Source organism: Symphalangus syndactylus, chromosome 11 (assembly GCF_028878055.3).
Source record: "Symphalangus syndactylus isolate Jambi chromosome 11, NHGRI_mSymSyn1-v2.1_pri, whole genome shotgun sequence".
Taxonomy (NCBI): Eukaryota; Metazoa; Chordata; class Mammalia; order Primates; family Hylobatidae; genus Symphalangus; species Symphalangus syndactylus.
This window is the reverse complement of record NC_072433.2, coordinates 126,372,220-126,391,668: the sequence shown is the minus strand read 5'-3', so window position 1 is coordinate 126,391,668 and position 19,449 is coordinate 126,372,220. Positions and strand designations below refer to the sequence as shown.

Genomic DNA, 19,449 nt, shown 5'->3' with positions numbered 1-19,449 from the left:
CAGCCTGTGTGACAAAGTGAGACCCTGTCTTTACAACAATGACAACAAAAAAAAGAGGGGGAATAAGAGGCCAAAAATCAGAAAAATGAGCAAAAGTGTGAGAGACAATTTAAAAAAAAAAAGAAAAGATGGCCTTTAAACATGAAAAGATGTTCAACCTCAATAATTAGAGAAATACAAATTAAATATACTGAATATACCATTCCTTATCTGCAGGGAGGCAACATTAAATAGTGTGACAGGGCATTATGTTGGCAAGGCTGTATACCCTCATACATTTCTGATGGGACTGCTAATTGTTATAATCTTTATAGAGAGGAATTTGCTGCCATGTGGCAAAACTGCCGTATATTTGCTTTTTAATCCCTCAGTCCCAAGTGGGACTGAGGAATTTATCTTAAAAGTATAATTCTGACAGTATGAAAAAATGTATGCACAAAGTTATTTACTGCAGTGTTGTTTGCCCTTGGAAAATGTTGGGAACACACTTTCCCAACATAAAGCAGTTGAACGACCTATGGTACATCCACACAATGGAGCACTCCACAGGTGTTTTGTAATTTTTATTTTTATATAGACTTCGTTTTTTTAGAACAGTTTTAGATTTACAGACAAATTGTGAATGCAGTACAGGGAGTTCCCATATACCTCACATCTAGTGTCCCTTATATTAACATCTTACATTGATAAGGTGTTTGTTACAATTAATAAACCAATATTGATACATGATCATTATTTAAAGTCCATGCTTACTAATATTGCTTCAGGTTAGTGTTTACCTAATGTCTTTTCTCTGTAACAGGATTCTGTCCAGGATACACATTACACTTAGTTCTTGTCACTCTTTAGGCTCCTGTTATCTGTGAAATTTTCTTTGTTTTTGATGACCCGAAAAGGTTTGAGGCATAACGGTCAGGTATTTGGTAGAATGCTCCTCTGAATTTGTCTTGTTTTCCTCATAGTTGGACTGGGATCATGTGTTTTTGGAAGAAGACCACAGAGGTAAAGTACATTTTCATCAAGGCTACATACTACAACATAATTTATCACTGTTGATGTTGACCTTGATCACCTGGCTGAGATATATGTTAGGTTTCTCTACCTCTTTTTTTGGGAGACAGGGTCCACTGTGTCTTCCAGGCTGGAGTGTAATAGTGTCATTTTGGCTCACTGCAGCTTCAACCTCCTGGGCCTAGGTGATCCTCTCATCTCAACCTCCTGAGTAGCTGGGACTACAGGCCATGTCACCATGTTCGAATAATTTTTTGTATTTGTGTATTTGTAGAGACGGGTTTTCGCCATGTTGCCCAGGCTGGTCTTGAACTCCTGGGCTCAAGCAGTCTGTCTGCCTTAGCCTCCCAAAGTGCTGGTATTACAGATGTGAGCCATTGCGCGTGGCTAGGTTTCTCTACTTTGAAGTTACTCTTTTCCTCCCTTTTCATAACTCTTTGGAAGGAAGTCACTGTGTGCAGCCTACACATAAGGACTGGGAAGTTACCATATTCCTCCAAGATGGTGGAGTATCTACATAATCTTCTGGAATTCTGTTCTGGAGAGTAGCCTGTTTTCCCCCATTTATTTACTTATGTCAGTATGGACTCATATATATTTACTTTATACCTTGGGTTATAATCCAATACTACTTTGTTTTGTTGCTCAAATTGTTGCAGCTTTGGTCCCTGAGAGTCTTTCAGTTGGCAGTGCAGCTATTTAAAAAAAAAAAAAAAAAAAAAAGGCCAGGCTTGGTGGCTCAGTCCCGTAATCTCAGCACTTTGGGAGTCTGAGGTGGGAGGATTACTTGAGCCCAGGAGTTCAAGACCTACGTGGGCAACATAGTGAGACACCTGTTTCTACAAAAAAATTAAAAAAAATTATGTCACTAGATGACACATGCCTGTAGTCTCAGCTCCTCAGGAGATTGAGGTTGAGGTGGGAGGATCACTTGAGCCTGGGAGGTCGAGGTTGTAGTAAGTCATGATTGTGCCACTGCACTACAGCCTGGGTGACAGAGTAAGACCCTGCCTCTGAAAAGAAGAAAAAAAACATTTCTTTGAACCAACATGTAATGACTTCTAGGATATATTTCGTGAAGAAATCAAAGGACAAAACAGTATTTATAGTATCCTAGTGTTTGTATTAAAAAGGAGGAGAAGATAGGAAAACATATTTGTATCTCCTCATTTGTGCAAAAAGAAACAAGATAACCAGAAGCTAATGAGATTAATTACCTTCTGAGTGGTGGGTAGGAGCAAAGTAGAGAGAGTGGAGGAGTGACACTTTTACAAAATCTTTTGGCCGGTGACAGTGGCTCATGCCTGTAATCCCAGCACTTTGGGAGGCCAAGGCAGGCAGATCACTTGAGTCCAGGAATTTGAGACCAGCCTGGCCAACATCACAAAACCTCATCTCTACCAAAAATAAAAAATTAGCCGGTCATGGTGGCTGGCCCGTGTAATCCCAGCTACTCAGCAGGCTGAGGCAGGAGAATCACTTGAACCTGGGAGACGGAGGTTGCAGTGAGCCGAGACTTTGTCACTGCACGCTAGCCTGGGTGACAGAGTGAGACTGTGTCTCAAAAAACAAAAAAAAAATTATATTTTTTGTATAATTCATGCTGTCTGAACTTTGTTAATGTTTCATATACTCAAAAACAAGGGATGAAAAAAAGGATGAGTAGAGTTGGGAAGAAAACTCAAAAATGGAATTCAAGCAAAACCAAACAAACTTACTTGAAATGAGTCATCTAATTACACTAAAGAAAAAAATGAAGTAACGCAAGTAATTTGAACATAGGCTAAAGACAAAGTAGGGCTGTTGTTAGGAGTTTGGATTTTGCAGTGGCATGGATTGGGAGTTCTGAAACTGGCTTCTATGTATTCTGTGTATTCCAAGACTGAGGAAATAAGTAAACATATTGTAGATAATAAGAGACAGGTTTCTTACTGTCATAAATAATGGAAGGGGAAAGGCTAGGTTGTATCCTGTGATGTTGCATTGGAATTAGAGGTAGCAGTGTGAACTCATGGTTTTCAATATATATAAGATGTAGAATAGATAGATATGTGTGTCTATGTTTGTTTCATGTATATATTCAATATATGTTTTCCTGTAGCAATGAGCATACGTAACGCCCAGATTTTGTTTTTAAATACCACTCTTCAGTAAACAGAAATAGGGATCCTTGGAGAAATGACTGATTGTAGGGCTAGGGCTGGGAAAGAAGAAGAAGAAGAACCTGCAACATCTTGTACCAGAAAGTAAGACATTTATCAAAGAATGATAGGGGCTGTTAAAAGGACAGGGGCCAGCTTGAAGGGATTCCCACTGGCCAAAAATGGGACAGAGCATCAAAGTAATGAAAATAATATCAACTGAATAAGGATCCATGAGTCCAAACTCATATAAATATATAAATGGATGAAAAGGGAAAGTTTCCCTTATAGTAGAATGCCAACTAAAATATAAGAGGAGTGCTAGAATTAGAAAATCACTGTTTGTTAACCGTTGTGATAGTAATTGATTTAGTCAGTAATCATTAATAGATCCTCATACTAGTGGGTGAAAAGTTTGAGGAAATAATTGTATAGTTAAATGGTCTCAAAGTGTATCCCCATAATAATTACAGAGGAAAAACGAATAACTTTACAGTGTAGAAACTTGGCAGGTAGCTTCTTACCTAGGTAATAAAAGTTAACATCAATAACGGGACAAATTGCTTATGCCTCTTGATGTGACACACTGAAGACACAACATCATTTCTAGGGTATTCCTGCCAAAAAGTCATGACCTGAATCAAGTTGTGAAGAAACGCCAGACAAACCCAAATGGGGGAGCATTTTGCAAAATAACTGGCCTGTACTCTTTAAAATATTAAGGTAATGAAAGAAAAAAGAGACAAGCTGTTTCAAATAAGGATTAAAGATAAGAAAAATATTGTAAGAGTTGGAAAAAACAAAAAAGACTAAAAAGACATGACAACTAAGTGCAATGGCAATCCTGGACCGGGAAAAAAAAACCCACCCAACTTGTTTTGCCTTTTGCATGAATGATATTATTAGGCAAATTGGTGAAATTTGAATAAGGTCTATAAATTACATACTAGTATTAATGTTAATTTCCTAATTTTGGTAATCGTATGGGGACTTAAATTTAAGTCCTTGTTTTTTTAGGAAACGTGCATCATATCTGCAACTTAATCGGTTCAGAAGAAAAGCTCGGGTGTGTATGTAAGAGCTAGAAGGATAAAGCAAATGTGGTGAAATGTTACTATTTGGAAATTCTTTTTTTTTTTTTTTTTTTAAAGTAGAGACCATTATATGCCACTTAAAAAATACTTAAGATATATAACTGATCTTAAATAAATCTAGTATCAGTTCACTTGGAAGAAGGAATTCATACAGAATTCCAGTAGGAAATTCAAAAGTCCTAAAGCTTCAATAACCCAATGAAGGTTTTGCAGTTAAGAGTTAGTAGGAAAACTGGCTGGTGGTAATATCAGCTCTGCCCAGACTTTTGGTAATCTATATGAATAATTCCAATTCAAGTTTTCATTCTGACTGTACAGGAAATGCTTTCTGCAGCCCAACATATCTAAAAAGGTTTCATTGTGAGTGATGCAAGCCCTCTACATAGCCTCAAAAGCCTAGGGTCAGAGGCTTTTATAATACTAACTAACATGAAGCAAACTTCTATTAGTTTAGAAATGATTTATAAGCATTTGTTTTTTTTTTTGAGACGGAGTCTCGCTCTGTCACCCATGCTGGAGTGCAGTGGCGCAATCTCGGCTCACTGCAAGCTCCGCCTCCCAGGTTCACGCCATTCTCCTACCTCAGCCTCTCCGAGTAGCTGGGACTACAGGCGCCCGCCACCACGCCCGGCTAATTTTTTGTATTTTTAGTAGAAACGGGGTTTCACCGTGGTCTCCATCTCCTGACCTCGTGACCCGCCCGTCTCGGCCTCCCAAAGTGCTGGGATTGCAAGCGTGAGCGACCGCGCCGGCATATAAGCATTTGTTATAATGTATCCACAAGCAGTGACAGCCTTAACAAGAGCTATTCTGAACTATACCTCTTTAAATGACAACTGAAAATGGACATAAAAGCTACAAATACTTATTTGTTTCCTATGTTGATACCACACCTACTGTTTTCCTTGGTTTCTCTTGATGTTTAAGATTTCTCTCTTAGCTTCACTTACAAAATTTGTATTCTCCTATAAAGCCACTACAAAAACCATTACTTCATAAAGAAATTTCTCTGGAAGCTTCCTACCGGAAAGTAATTATTGCTTCGAGGAACTGAATAAGAAATTATTTACTGATTCACAGAAGGAAAAGGTAGCTTGAGAGGTCATTTTATACATATGTAGGCAGGACTGTACTTTTAAAATATACTTCCAGAGAAGATAATAAAATTATTTCGGCAACCTTTTTACCATGACTGTAATGACAACCATCATTGCCAATAAGTTCTTTACACAGCTACTCCTGATTTCAGTTTAAACCTATTTTCTCTTATTCTGATGTCAGTGGAGCTGGGAAACCGCTGGTTACCATTCCTAATAATGGATCCATTCATTTTTTTTGAAAAGTTATTAAGTTGCCTCTTAACCTTTCATTCTCTCAACCTTTCCTCATAGGACTGACTTCCAATCATATAATCATCTTTTGAGTCTCCTCAGAACCGTCTGCAAGGTCTCCTCATCCCTTTTAAGTTGTGGAACATTTAAGCACCAACTCCATGCAAGTAACCTGAACGGTTCAGTCTTTTTGTCATGTATGTGTCCTTTGGTTCTCCAACTACGTGGGATCTGTGTTATTAGCTCTCCGCTGCCGCCATCCCCGCCGCTCTCCCCAAACACGGCCCGGAACGGGCGCAGGTTGGTGTCCATGGCAGCCGAGACCTGCAGCGCCGCGTTGAAGCCCGGGCCCACCTGGAGCAGGGCTGGCCCTGAAGAGGCTGAGGACGATGATGAAGACGAGGAGGACAACGAGGAGGCTGCTGAGGCGGCGGCCGCTCCCCCTGGAACCCCAGCCCCGCTGCTTCCCGCCGCCGCCGCGGCCGCCACAGCCGGTTGGGGGAGGGGGGCGCCGCGGGGCCGCCACCGCCGACTGCGGGCCCGGGGGGAGGCAGCAGGGCCGGGACGCGTTGCCGCGGGGCGCCCCCTAGGCACCGGCGCCGCCCGCTGCAGCCGCCCCCGGTGGTCCCGGGTCGGGCAGGGAAGCGCCACCGACAGCTGTGCGCCATGTTCGCCCCGTGAAGTGCTATTTGGAAATTCTTTGTACTGTTCTTGCAACTTTTCTTCGAGTTTGAAATTGACAAATGTTTTTAAAGACATCTGCTGTCATCAAGAAATATTTTACCTAACTGATCTCTCTGAAGACTTGCCCTTTTTAAGTGTTAAATTGAGCCCAGGAGTTTGAGCGTATAGTGAGCTATGATGTCACTCTGGCACTTCATCCTGGGCAACGGAGCGAGACCGTGTCTCTTAACAGCAACAACACCACCACCTAGTGACTTAAAACAACCATAATTCTGCAGGTCTAGATCTCGGGGGGAAAAGTTAATTAAAAGTTTATGGGGAGGATGTCTGACTCTGTCACCCAGTCTCGAGTGCAGTTGCACAATCAGAGTTCACAGCAGCCTTGAACTCCTGGGCTCAAGTGATCCTTCTGCCTCATCCTCATGAGCAGATGGGACTACAGATGTGTGCCATCATGCCTGGATAATTCAGTTTTTTTTTTTTTTTTTCCTCTTAGTGACAGGCTTTCCTGTGTTGCCCAGGCTGGTCTCAAGCTCCTGGCCTCAAGCTGTCCTCCTACCTTGGCCTCCCAAAGTGCTGGGATTACAGGCATGAGCCACTGTGCCTGGCCTGATCCCAGTTATTTAATTAATAAATTTAGTGAATTATATTACCTAAGATGTCTTCTAGCCCTGAGTTTGTGTAATTCTGTTTCAGTCTTTTTTGTTGATTAGTCTTCCTGAATACCCCTGTCTGTGCTGGAATGCTGCAGTGCTCTCCAACCTGCTTGAAGTGCATGAGTGTTTTATCTCCAAATAGCCTACCTTGCTGTGCTTTTATCATTCTTTCCGTGCTTTTATAGTTCTGCTGTGATCTTTGCAGACAAATGTTATTTCCACAGCTTTCAGGTGTCTGTAGGTGGCTTCTGATCTACTGGCCTATTTTGCCTACACTTGTCAGCAAGACTTAGATATTCTTTCCATCTGAAGGTAAAATACAGAATTCGGAACAACTGATTTCCTCAAAGCTACTTGGAAATCCTTATGTATTTTTTCTGATTTATAAAAGTAATATGTAAATAATATATGTCATTTTAGATAGTGTAAAAAAGGTAGGAAAGTATAAAGCAAACAAAAATTACCTTTTGTTCAACCACCCAGAGATCAACTCATTAAGAACTGGGTTTTTCCACCATTTAAAAATTTTTGTATTTTCCCTTTTTCTCTTCTTCTTATTGGCATTTTGAAATGCCCACATTTTTTCCATCGTGAGAAAATAAATACATAAGATTCCTTCCCATAATCCCAGCCTTCTGGTATCTTGTGTTAGCGTCCCTTTCAGAGCTAACTATTGCAATAATAATGCTTTCTTCTTTCAGGTTGGCTTCTACCCTCACTAGGGTCCCAAAACTACCAAGATCACTAATGACTGCACTACTGCCAAATTTGGTGGATGTTTTCAGTAGTTACCTCACTTTTCTCCCAGCAGCATTTAATTCCTTCTGAAAACACTCTTCCACAGGCTTCTACCATAACTTTCTCTTCCCTGGTTTTCCTTAAGTTTTTTTGGCCACTCTCAGGATTCCCTAGGGTACACCTTCCTGCAAAAAATCATTCACTTTCCTGGTTTCAGTAACTCTCAAATCTAGATCTCTGGCTCAGATTTCCTCTGAGTTCCAGATCTGTTTATCTCAGCTAGATAGTGGACTTAACTGTTCCACCAATAAACTCAACATGTCCAGATGCAAATTTATCTTATCTGTTTTTAAAACTTCCACTGTCATTTTTAGCTGACAGCCAATGTCATCTTTAATTCCTCCATCTGTCTCATCTCTTCCCGTGAGTCCTTACCAAGTGCTGTTTGTTCTCTGCAGAATCTCTCTTGAACCATTGTTCTCCTTTGCCAGTGCCACTACCATAGTCCGTGCCAACACTTTTATTGGGGCCACCTGTAAAGGACTTCTATCTGGTCTCCTGGCAGTTTTGTTTTCTTTTTTGTTTAAATCAATTTTCCACCCTGGATTTAGAGTGATCTTTCAAAAATAAGTTTAATCATTGTTAGCTTTTTTTTTTTTTTTGAGACGTAGTCTCACTCTGTCGCCCAGGCTGGAGTGCAGTGGCGCAATCTCAGCTCACTGCAGCTGTTAGGAATCTGCATTTTATTTATATATTTATTTAGTTTTGAGGCAGAGTTTCACTCTGTCGCCCAGGCTGGAGTGTGGTGGCGCGATCTCGGCTCATTACAACCTCCGTCTCCCCGGTTCAAGCGATTCTCCTGCCTCAGCCTCATGAGTAGCTGGGATTACAGGCGCCAGCCATTATGCCCGGCTAATTTTTGTATTTTTAGTAGAGATGGGGTTTCACCATGTTAGCCCAGGCTGACCTCAAACTCCTGACCTCGGGTGATCCGCCCGCCTGGGCCTCCCAAAGTGCTGGAATTACAGGCATGAGCCACCGTGCCTGGCTCATTGTCAGCTTTTTAATAGATCGTTTTGCCTATAGAATGCATTATAAATGTCTTGCCTTGTGTTTCAAGTCCTTAATGAGACTCATCCTTGAGTAGCTGTTAGTCTTCACCACTCTCCCACAGCTCCTTCCCCCTCATTCCTGTGGTTTTTTTTTTTTTTTTTTTTTGGCACTTATATGGGAGAATGATATTTCTGTCTTCCAAGCCTTGATTTTTCCTTTGCTGAACTTAGTGCATTCCTCCCGGCTCCACTTACTGTTTGCTAAACCAGGTTTTATCATCCTTCAGGTTTTCTTCAGCTTTGTTGGTCATTTCCTTTTCCCTTTCCTGGCCTAGATTCTCCTGGTGCAGTCACTCTGTTTGAGTAGCATCATACATAATAGCTTTTCTACTTTGTGGCAGTTCTCACACTTTTTGGTCTCACGACTCCTTTGCACTCTTTTAACATTATTGAGGATTCTGGGGAGCTGTTGTTTATGTGGGTGATATCTACAATATTTATTGGATTAGAAATGAAGGCTGAGAAATTTAAAAAAAAATTTATTTTAAAGTTACAGTGATAAATTATAATTTTACATGTTAAGATGACATGTTAGCATAGTTATTTTTCACGAAAATCTTATTTTTCAAACCAGAAAAAAGTGAAAAGAATTGCATTGCTTTTCATTTTTTTAATGTCTGAATTAATAAAATATATATGAATTCTCTTGTCTGCCTCTACATTCAATCTGTTGTGATGTTAGACTTCATGTAGCCCTGGGAAAACTCCATTATACCCTTGTGAGAGGATGAAAATGAATAAAACAAATGTTTTTGTATTATTGAGAGGATAGTTTTGACCTTGTGCATTTCCCTGAAAAGGTCTCAGGAACCCTCGGTGTCTCTGGACTACACTTTGAGAACCACTGCTCTATGGCAATCACTTATTTGTCTCTTGCCCTCTGACTATGTACTGAGAGAGTAGGACCCAGATCCACCTTGCTCACTTCTGTGTCCCTGGTGCCTGGGACATTGTTCTTTATGTAAAAGGTTCGCAGATATCTGTTGATTCACTTATTCATCACTCGGTTGGTTTGGTTCTCAAGAAATTGACACCAGGCACTAGAGACTTACTCCATGTGAGTATAAGAAAATTATAGCCTGCAGGCATTTCTTCTACCAATTTCCCTGGAGCATTTGGGTCTAATATTTTTCATGTAACATCACAAGAATAGAATTCTCATTTTACCCTTAGTTAATGTTGAGGTAAAAGGAAGCATATAAATTAGTTTTTGTCATGGATTTTTGAATTAAGATGTACATATATGGAATGGTAGGAATAAATGTCAACTATGTAATATTGCCTTACATTTGAAAAGTGTACTTGACTTGAAGGCATGAAAATGCATTGTCATGTTTATTTGTTGTCAAGGAAGTAGTAGGATAGGAAAATACACAGGAAATATTTATTCTTTAGGAATGATAGAGGAAAGAAAAAAGTAAAATAAAAATTAAATATAAAAAGTTTTTTAAATTAAAAAATTTATTTTGGAAAGGTCATTAGGTAACAAATAGGAGACTTTAGTCTGTGTTAAATGCTTTCTGGAAAAACTGACCACTTATTCAGTGTGGACTTGAAACGTACGTTTAAAATGGTGGTGAAGCAGGAAAAAAAGAATTAGCATGAAGCATAGCTTATTAATTATGTGTTGTCTGGTTTCCACGAAAGCCTTAATTAGAACGAAAAGGAAAACATGCTTATTATTACAACTGCCAAGTTCAGCATTTATGATCTGTCATTGTAAAACAGGTCACCATGCTATCTAACCCACCCTTGAAAATCGTGAAGTGCAAACATACTAATTATGTTCTTACTGAAATTCAGGTTCTTAACTTCAGGCTTCAGCTTAACCTGCTTTAGAGCACTCATACTTTTTGCCGCGATTATACTCATAGAACTAGAAACAACTAGGATATTTTATTTTTTAAATCAGACTGAACTTCAGGCAGATTTCCTTATGTTGTAAATTAGTGGCTTGTTTATATGACCTTTATAGGGCATCTAATGATAGTGGCTTTATTTTTTTATTTTTTAAATTTTTTTATTTTTTTGAGACGGAGTTTCGCTCTTGTTGCCCAGGCTGGAGTGCAATGGCGCCATCTCAGCTCACCGCAACCTTCACCTCCCAGGTTCAAGCAGTTCTGCCTCAACCTCCAGAGTAGTTGGGATTACAGGCATGTGCCACCATGCCTAGCTAATTTTGTATTTTTAGTAGAGATGGGGTTTCTCCATGTTGGTTAGGCTGGTCTCAAGCTCCCGACCTGAGGTGATCTGCCCACCATGGCCTCCCAAAGTGCTGAGATTATAGGCGTGAGCCACCGCGCACGGCTGTGTTACTTATTTGATGTATTTTGGTGACATTTTGAATGGGTGCAAATGAGAAAAGGGCTCTGGCACTAAGCATTTATTAGATAACTGTTTTATAGGACAGTGTTTGGTAGTGAAGTTCCTCTGCCCATGGCAGTGTGGCCACGCTGCAGCTTGACACCACTCCCTTTAATAGACGATGGATTGTGCTGTGATTTTAACATTTCCCTTAAGAAAAGGGTGGTAGGTTATGATAAAACTTTTGCACTGTCTTTGTGTGGTTTTGGTGAGTTAGTAAGTAGGCTTCCCTTTCATTAAGAAAAAGTCTTTAAATCCTTGTTTCTACTTGCGGAACATTTATTCCTTCTTTCTAAGAAGAACCAGAATAATTTGTTTATTTATATACAGTTGATCCTTGAACAGCTTGGAAGTTCGGGGCACGGACCCCCATGCAGTTGAAAGTCCACATATAACTTTTTGACTCCCCAAAAACTTGACTGAGAGTTTCCTGTTGTCTGAAAGCCTTACTGATAGCATAAATAGTTGATTAACACATGTTTTGTATGTTATATGTATTATATATTGTATTCATACAATAAAGTAGGTTAGAAAAAATCGTAAGGAAGAGAAAATACATTTATAGTATAGTATTGTTTTTATTGATATTGTAAGTTTACATCATCTGTTTACAAGATGATGTATGTCAGTCTGAAATGGTAGGTAACCACAGCTGCAGATCTCAATCTACAGTAGATTTCAAGTAGTTCAACTTTTTACTGTAATGTCATTACTTTTCTCTGCTTCTTGGGAGCACTTCCAGCATTACTAGTGGCACTTCATATGGGTCCCATGGTGTTTTTCAAGGTTTATGGTTATTGCAGTAAACATGACTTGCTTACTGTGTATGTTATTGGTATCACAGGGTGTTTTAAGTGGATAATTTAATGCTTGAGCCCGCTGTAATAGCAATAGGAGGTGACTTCAAAATTCTTATGGCAGTACAGTATATGCCGCAGTTAATTTTATGTAGTTGTGATTTGATACATCTTTATGTTTGCTTACAATTCTCTCAATTTTGAATGGTGCTATTTATGTTCTGTGTGTGTTAGTTTTGATAAATTTTATCTTTTTAAAATTTGTATATGTTTTATGGTAGTAAATGACAAAATAGACTAGTATTCACATTTTTTTTTTTCCCTGAGACGGAGTTTCACTCCATCGCCCAGGCTGGAGTGCAGTGGTGTGATCTCAGCTTACTACATCCTCTGCCTGCCGGGTTTAAGCAGTTCTCCTGCCTCAGCCTCCCAAGTAGCTGGGATTACAGGCACCCACCACCACGCCCGGCTAATTTTTTGTCTACTTTTAGTAGAGATGGGGTTTCACCATTTTGGCCAGGCTGATCTTGACGCCTGACCTCGTGATCCACCTACTGTCTTGGCCTCCCAAAGTGCTGGGATTTACAGGTGTGAGCTACCGTGCCCGGCCAGTATTTACAGGTTCTACACATTTATGCCGTATCTTTTTCTTAAATTTTTTTGATATTTCTAGGCTATGGTGGTTCATGTGTGAGTTTTTTTTTTGATTGTTACAAGTGTTCAAAAATGTTTTCAATATATTTATTGAAAAAAATCCAGGTATAAGTGGACTCATGCAGTTCAGAGCCGTGTTGTACAAGGGCCAACTGTTTTATACACGTGATTTAACTGTTACTTGTTTATTAACAAAGTGACACTATAAACTCATTTCTGTAGCTGTATTTAAATTTTATGTGCCCTAAACCTTGACATATTATGGGATGAAATATTTTACTCCTTTTCTTCCTTTTAGCACAACATTCTGAAATTTTTTGGTTATTGTAATGATTTTGATCGGGAGTTGAGAAAATGCCTGAAGAATGAGGTAAGAAAAGTGTCAAAGGATGGATATGGTTAAACAATAGAACAGAACATTTTTGAATATTGTATATTACTGTCATTATTGAATTTTTACCATATTTTAGTGTAATAGAGAAAATTGACTTTACATGTATGAACTTCCTCTGTTTAAGGGAAGAAATGAAAGCTTTTCTGGGGACAGTTTTAGAACATAGCTTTTTGGCCATGAACACAAATGAGGAAAACAACTTACTTATGATGATTACTGTAGGTCATCTGGATGAATTTAATGGTTTAGGAAGTTGTATCTCTGGCCAGTAGAAAGACTTATATCAGTCACCTGTTAGCTGATTGTCAGGTAGCTAAAACTCTCTGGGCCTCAATTTCTATATAAATCGGGGAGGCTAGAATTAGGCTCTTTTCAGCTTTAATATTTTGAATTTCTTTGTAGTTATGCTTTGTGTAAGCCATAGGGATCTCATTTGACTTGTTTTGGAACACTGTCATCTCCTGAACTTGATTTTAGGGCATGACTTGGACTTGGGCAAATAGCCACAGTACACAGTTCATTGTCTTTTTCCAGGCACTGCCAAATAAGCAGAGTGCATTTTAAACCTTTGAAAAGAAATTTGATTCAATTTCTGTTTTGTACATCAGATTTTTTGCGTTCAGAACTTTTTAAAATATATGATGGCTAAAATTTTGCCTTTCACATATCATTTTTGTTATTTTTGAACTCTTTTTTTTTTTTTTTTTGCCTCAGATTGAAAGATTTAAACATAATATTTGAAGTTGTCCAGCATCTTTCTTTTGATTTTGTTTTCTGCTCAGGCTGTTTTTCCTATCCTGGATTCCCTTTTCAGTGTGACATTCACCTTTACTGTTTGAAGAACTTTTTGGAGTACTCAGTGAAGAGTAATAGTTTGTTTCTTTTTTTTCTTTTTTCTTTTGAGACAGGGTCTCGCTCTGTCACCTAAGCTGGAGTGCAGTAGGGTGATCGTAACTCACGGAAGCCTCAAACTCAAGTGATCCTCCCACCTCAGCCTCCTGAGTAGCTAGGACCACAGGTGCATGCCACCCTGTAGGGTGATCATAGCTCACTGAATCCTCAAGCTCAAGTGATCCTCCCACCTCAGCCTCCTGAGTAGCTAGGACTACAGGTGCGTACCACCAATGCCTGGTTAAGGTTTTACACATTTTTTTGTAGAGATGAGAGTCTCCCTGTTTTGGCCAGGCTGGTCTCAAACTCCTAACTTCCAGCTGGTCCTCCCACCTTGGCCTCCCAAAGTGCTGGCACTATAGGCATGAGTCACCATTCCCAGCCTTATTAGTGTTTTTAAATGATTTATTAAAAATATTTGTCCTTTATATGAAAAAGCCAGTTTACATGAAAACTACACCTAGGGTGATGTTTGTTTAATAGTAAACTTACAAGCTGGCATCTGTAATCCCAGCTATTGGGGAGGCTGAGGCAGGAGGATCCTTTGAGGTGAAAAGTTTGAGGCCAACTTGGGCAACATAGTGAGACCCTGCCTCTAAGAAATCTCTTAAAAATTTAGCCAAGTGTGGTGGCACACACCTATGGTTCCAGCTACTTGGGAGGCTGAGGCGGGGGAGGATTGCTTGAGCCCAGGAGTTCATGGCTGCAGTGAGCTATCTAGGTCGCCACAGTGCTTCAGCCTAGGTGACAGAGTGAGACCCTATCTCTAAAAAATAAAATTGGCCGGGTGTGGTGGCCCACGCCTATAAGCCCAGCATTCTGGGAGGCCAAGATAGGCAGATCACCTGAGGTCAGGAGTTTGAGACAAGCCTAGCCAACATGGTGAAACCCAGCTCTACTGAAAGTACAAAAAAATTAGCCAGGCATGGTGGTGGGCGCCTGTACTTTCGTCTACTCAGGAGGCTGAGGGAGGAGAATAACTTGAGCCCGGGAGATGGAGGTTGCAGTGAGCCCAGATCACATTACTGCATTCTAGCCTGGGTGACAGAGTGAGAGACTCTGTCTCTAAATAAATAAATAAATAGCTTATGGAAAAATATAGCTCGTTATTTTATTCAGTATGGCTATTTGTTTTTTACATACTTTCAGCTGTATAACATAGGTTTTTTTCATGTTTTTAAATTTTTTTCCCTTATAGTTCAGAAATTTTGCCACTGCTTTGTCAATTAGATCTTCATATGAAATTGTCTTCTCAGCTGGCTTGAGATCTGTTAGTGACTTTTTGGTAGACCGTTGGAGATATTTTTCTTATTTTGCCTAAGTTTGTCTTCCTATACATCTCATGTTTTCTCTTTGACTTCTTTTCTAAGTCCTCTGTGTAGTTGTATGTTACTTTATTCTCTAATTTGTAGATGTTTTTCTGTCTGCTTGCGCATCGCTAATCTCTGAGTCTGCGCTCGTGTATTTCTTCTCTACTCTTAATACTTGCTTCAAATGCTTTCCTGCTACTGTTTGCTTCATGTGTCATCTGATTACTTCATTCCATGAAGCTTTTTTTTTTTTTTTTTTTTTTTGACAGAGTCTTACTCTGTCACCCAGGCTGGAGTGCAGTGGCACAATCTCGGCCCACTGCAAGCTCCTCCTCCTGGGTTCACACCGTTCTCCTGACTCAGCCTCCCGAGTAGCTGGGACTACAGGTGCCCACCACCACACCCAGCTAATTTTTTCTATTTTAAGTAGAGACGGGGCTTCACCGTGTTAGCTAGGATGGTCTTGATCTTCTGAACTTGTGATCCACCCGCTTCGGCCTCCCAAAGTGTTGGGGTTACAGGCGTGAGCCACTGCCCCCGGCCTCCATGAAGCTTTTAAGTAGAAAAAGGGTATGGCCATTTCTTGTTGGGACTCTGCTGTGTCACTGCTTTTATTCTTTTTTTTTTCTTTTTTTTAGAGAGGTAGAGTCTTGCTATGTTGCCCAGGATGGTCTCAGACTCCTGGGCTCCAGCACTTCTCCCATCTTGGCCTCCCAAGGTTTTAGATTACAGATGTGAGCCACTGCACCTGGCCTTTTGTTCTTCTTCTTGAAAAGAAACACTAATAGTACTTTTGTAGCGTTCTCTTTTTCACTCTTAATTGTTTTGTTTGGTTTGGGGTTAATTGGCCTTTCATTCTGTCTGTATTGTTTGATGGAGTTTTGTGAGTAACTTCATATTCATCCTTTTTCCCCCTTTTATTCAGGGACCATGTTGACTTCCTTTGGAGATGTCTTAACATATTTTGATGTAGACTATATTTAAATTTGCTCTGTAACTTATTTTATTGGCCTGCTACAAAATATTATCTTCTGAAGACTTTCCATTAAGACCCTCCTCAACCTGAATGCTGGGGGCAATCCAGTAGACGTGATTAAAGGTAGATATGAAAGCTTTTTCTCAGAGCAGTTATCCTTCTTCGTTCTAGAATAGCGTTTTTTGATTTTTTCACCAACAATTTTATGAGTAAATTTAATGTATGATAGATAAAATGAATGACTTTGAAGGGACCTGGTGCTTCATGTGTAATTTGAAGTAGACTTTTTTTTTTTTTTTTTTGAGAGAAAGTCTCACTCTTGTCACCCAGGCTGGAGTGCAGTGTTGCGATCTCGACTCACTACAACCTCCTCCTGGATTCAAGTGATTCTCCTGCCTCAGCCTCCTGAATAGCTGGAATTACAGGTGCATGCCACCATGGCCGGCTAATTTTTGTATTTTTAGTAGAGACGGGGTTTCACCATGTTGGCCAGGCTGGTCTCTAACTCCTGACCTCAGGCGATCTGCCCGCCTCAGCCTCCCAAAGTGCTGGGATTACAGGCGTGAGTCACCGCACCCGGCCTGAAGTAGCCTTTTGACGAGGAAGGAATAAAAAGTTTGAAAACTACCATTCCAGAAGATGTGTTAGAATCCTTCAGTCAAAACTTTTGACCTAGAAACTTCTTAAAGATTATCTAGTCCACCTCCTTATATTTGAAGTTACTGGCCCAGAAGAGTGAAGTAACTCACACTCATGAATCCCCTCATTACTCTCTCTTGGGTGGCAGGGTTTGTCCCTGATGAGCTCGGTATCACTAATCTTTAATTTCTGTGGCCTCGCTCTCCAGATCTGTGGCTCCTAAAAGATTTTGATGTTTAACTGTTCACATGTTTTCAGTTTTTTCTGTTTGAATTTACTTTTAGCCTTTTCCCCTTCTGTCCAGGGGAAAACACACTCATTCACTTTTAAAGTCTGTTGGATTGGCGTATGTATTATAAGCACATACATATATACGTATAAAAACACTTTTAAGTTCCTCTGCTTTAAATGTAGGTTAACTGTTTAAGAAAACCTAAGTGCCAGGCTTTGTGTCTCCTGTTATTTATAACCTGCTGGCCAGATCAGAATACTAGGCTGAAAACCTCTTGAGGTGAAAACTGTATTTATATGTAGCTGATTAAGAAACATAGGATTTGAGGAGTATCAGGTTTGTTAATTGTTCGTGATGAAGAAACCTTGGGAAGTTGAGCTATGTGTTTCCATATGAGTCAATAGGATAATATGGTTGCTGAGAGCTAGTTACTCTTGATAATTTCTAAAGAAATACAATGTGAGCTGGTCATAAGATCTAGGCCCACTGTAGTCTGTGTCTGTCATTGTGACTGGAGCACTGTATTCAATTTTGGTTGTGATTTTTTTTTTTTTTTTTTTTTTTTTTTGGTAAGGGGCATTGATGTTAAAGTGCTTTATAAAATAAAAATAAAAGTCATTTTATAGGTTAGATATTAAAAGATGGAGGCTATGTTCTGTGCAGCAGTTGTAGAAACTAGCAGTGTTCCGCGCAAAAGGTAGTAAGTGGGTTATCTAATTAAATGTTTGAAAATTCTAGCAGACAAGAAGAAATAAAAGGTGGTAGTTTACAAGGAAGCACTTTTGGTTTAAAATGAAAAACTTTGGAACGAGTAGAATTGTCCGACAGACAGGCTACCTCTGAAAGAGTTTACAGGGAAGCACTTCTGGTTTAAAATGAAAAACTTTGGAATGAGTAGAATTGTCCAACAGTTAGACAAGCTACCTCTCAAAGAAGTGAGCCTCTCCACTGGACGTACTCAGCAGAAGTTAGAGGACTAGTTAGACTCTGAGCCCCTGGAGAACACGGACAGAATTTGCCCATCTTCAGTACTTATTTAATTCATATTTTGGGAGGAAATTGATTGAGCAAACATTTGTGTACCTATTAGCATGTAGATGCTGTACTGTGTTGAATGAAATTGTGCTAGATATGAGATATTCTCTAAGGTAACTATTTCCAATCTCAGATTTGGTTAAATAAAAGATAAGAATTTTGTCAGTAACAACATATTTAAAAAATTTAACCCCTGTTAACCTCAAAGAACCTTTATATTTTGCAAATATTTCTAAATAGTAAACTGCCGTAAATAGTGACATAATCTGCTGTTTCTTTTCTCCCCCCTTCTTTTATTTTTCAGTACATAGAAAACAGGACCAAGAGCAGGGAGCATGGCATTGCAATGCGAAAGAAACTTTTTAATCCTGCAGAGGAATCCGAAAAATAAATTGTATTTGCACTCGATACCTTGGCTGAGAGAAGACCTAAAGACTCTCGGTTGATACCTGAAAGAATCCTGTCTTATTTGGTCTCCATAATCCTTTGAATGGAAAGTGACCTGTGAGAGATTGAACCATGGAGAAATATGAAAACCCTGGATTCTGAGTATTTGTTGGGCAGGGCATTTAGTACCATCTCCCCTTTACCAGCAAAGCTGACTTCACCATGTTTATTCCCTTTGCCTACAACCAGTTCATATCTGAGTAACTTATCTCCCTCAATAAAATAATCTATTTAAATAATTTTTTTCTCCTTTCTCTTAGATTCTCCTGGCTTTAGAGCAAAATGTTGCCATTAGGCTTTTTCTTTTTGACAACATGATGTTGACGAGTTCTGGGGAAATCCCAGCAGTGTTAACTATTTGAAAATGTTCCAAGTTTATTATTTTTAAAGAGTGATTTTCTAAATGATTAAAAAAATTTTTTTTTTTTTTGAGACATAGTGTTACTTTGCCGCCCAGGCTGTAGTGCGGTGGTGCGATCTCAGCTCACTGTAACCTCCACTTCCCGGGTTGAAGTGATTGTCCTGCCTCAGCCTCCCTAGTAGCTGGGGCTACTGGCGCAGGCTACCATGCCTGCTGATTTTTGTATTTTTGTTAGAGACAGAGTTTCACCATGTTGGCCCGGCTGATCTCAAATTCCTGAGCTTAGGTGATCTGCCCAGTTTAGCCTCCCAAAGTGTTGGGATTACAAGCGTGAGCCACTGTGCCCAGACTAAAAGATTAAATGTTTACACTTAACATCGATAAAATTACATCTGGTTAGGAATTCAGTCTTAGCAGACTTTGCTTTCCCATTTGGTTGAATGTGCCCACTCGAGGTGCCAGTTAACTCCTGGATATTAACCTTAGGCCAATGTGTCTCCTCTCTGCTGAGTATAGGACTGTTCTTCCTGTGCCCAATTCTAGCAGTAATCTCACCAGTGTTCCTTGTGCCAAGTGTTTCTG

General features: G+C 39.7%; 1 protein-coding gene across 7 annotated transcripts in view; it reads left to right on the top strand.

Annotated features, from left to right (window-relative positions):
• CMC2 (C-X9-C motif containing 2) overlaps positions 1-18,745 on the top strand; it is a 64,880-nt gene extending 46,135 nt beyond the window's left edge. For 3 of the 7 annotated variants that reach the window (XM_063612476.1, XM_063612475.1, XM_055299696.1), the window contains 2 exons: positions 12,881-12,952; positions 18,364-18,745. In XM_063612476.1, coding sequence (XP_063468546.1) covers positions 12,881-12,952; positions 18,364-18,450 — 159 coding nt within the window. In that variant the 3' untranslated portion in view covers positions 18,451-18,745. Of the gene's footprint in view, positions 1-962; positions 1,003-5,637; positions 9,414-12,880; positions 12,953-18,363 lie in introns of those variants that run through there. The other 4 variants (XM_063612472.1, XM_063612473.1, XM_063612471.1 and 1 more) reach the window with 2 other exon arrangements.
• The last annotated feature ends 704 nt before the right edge of the window (positions 18,746-19,449 follow it).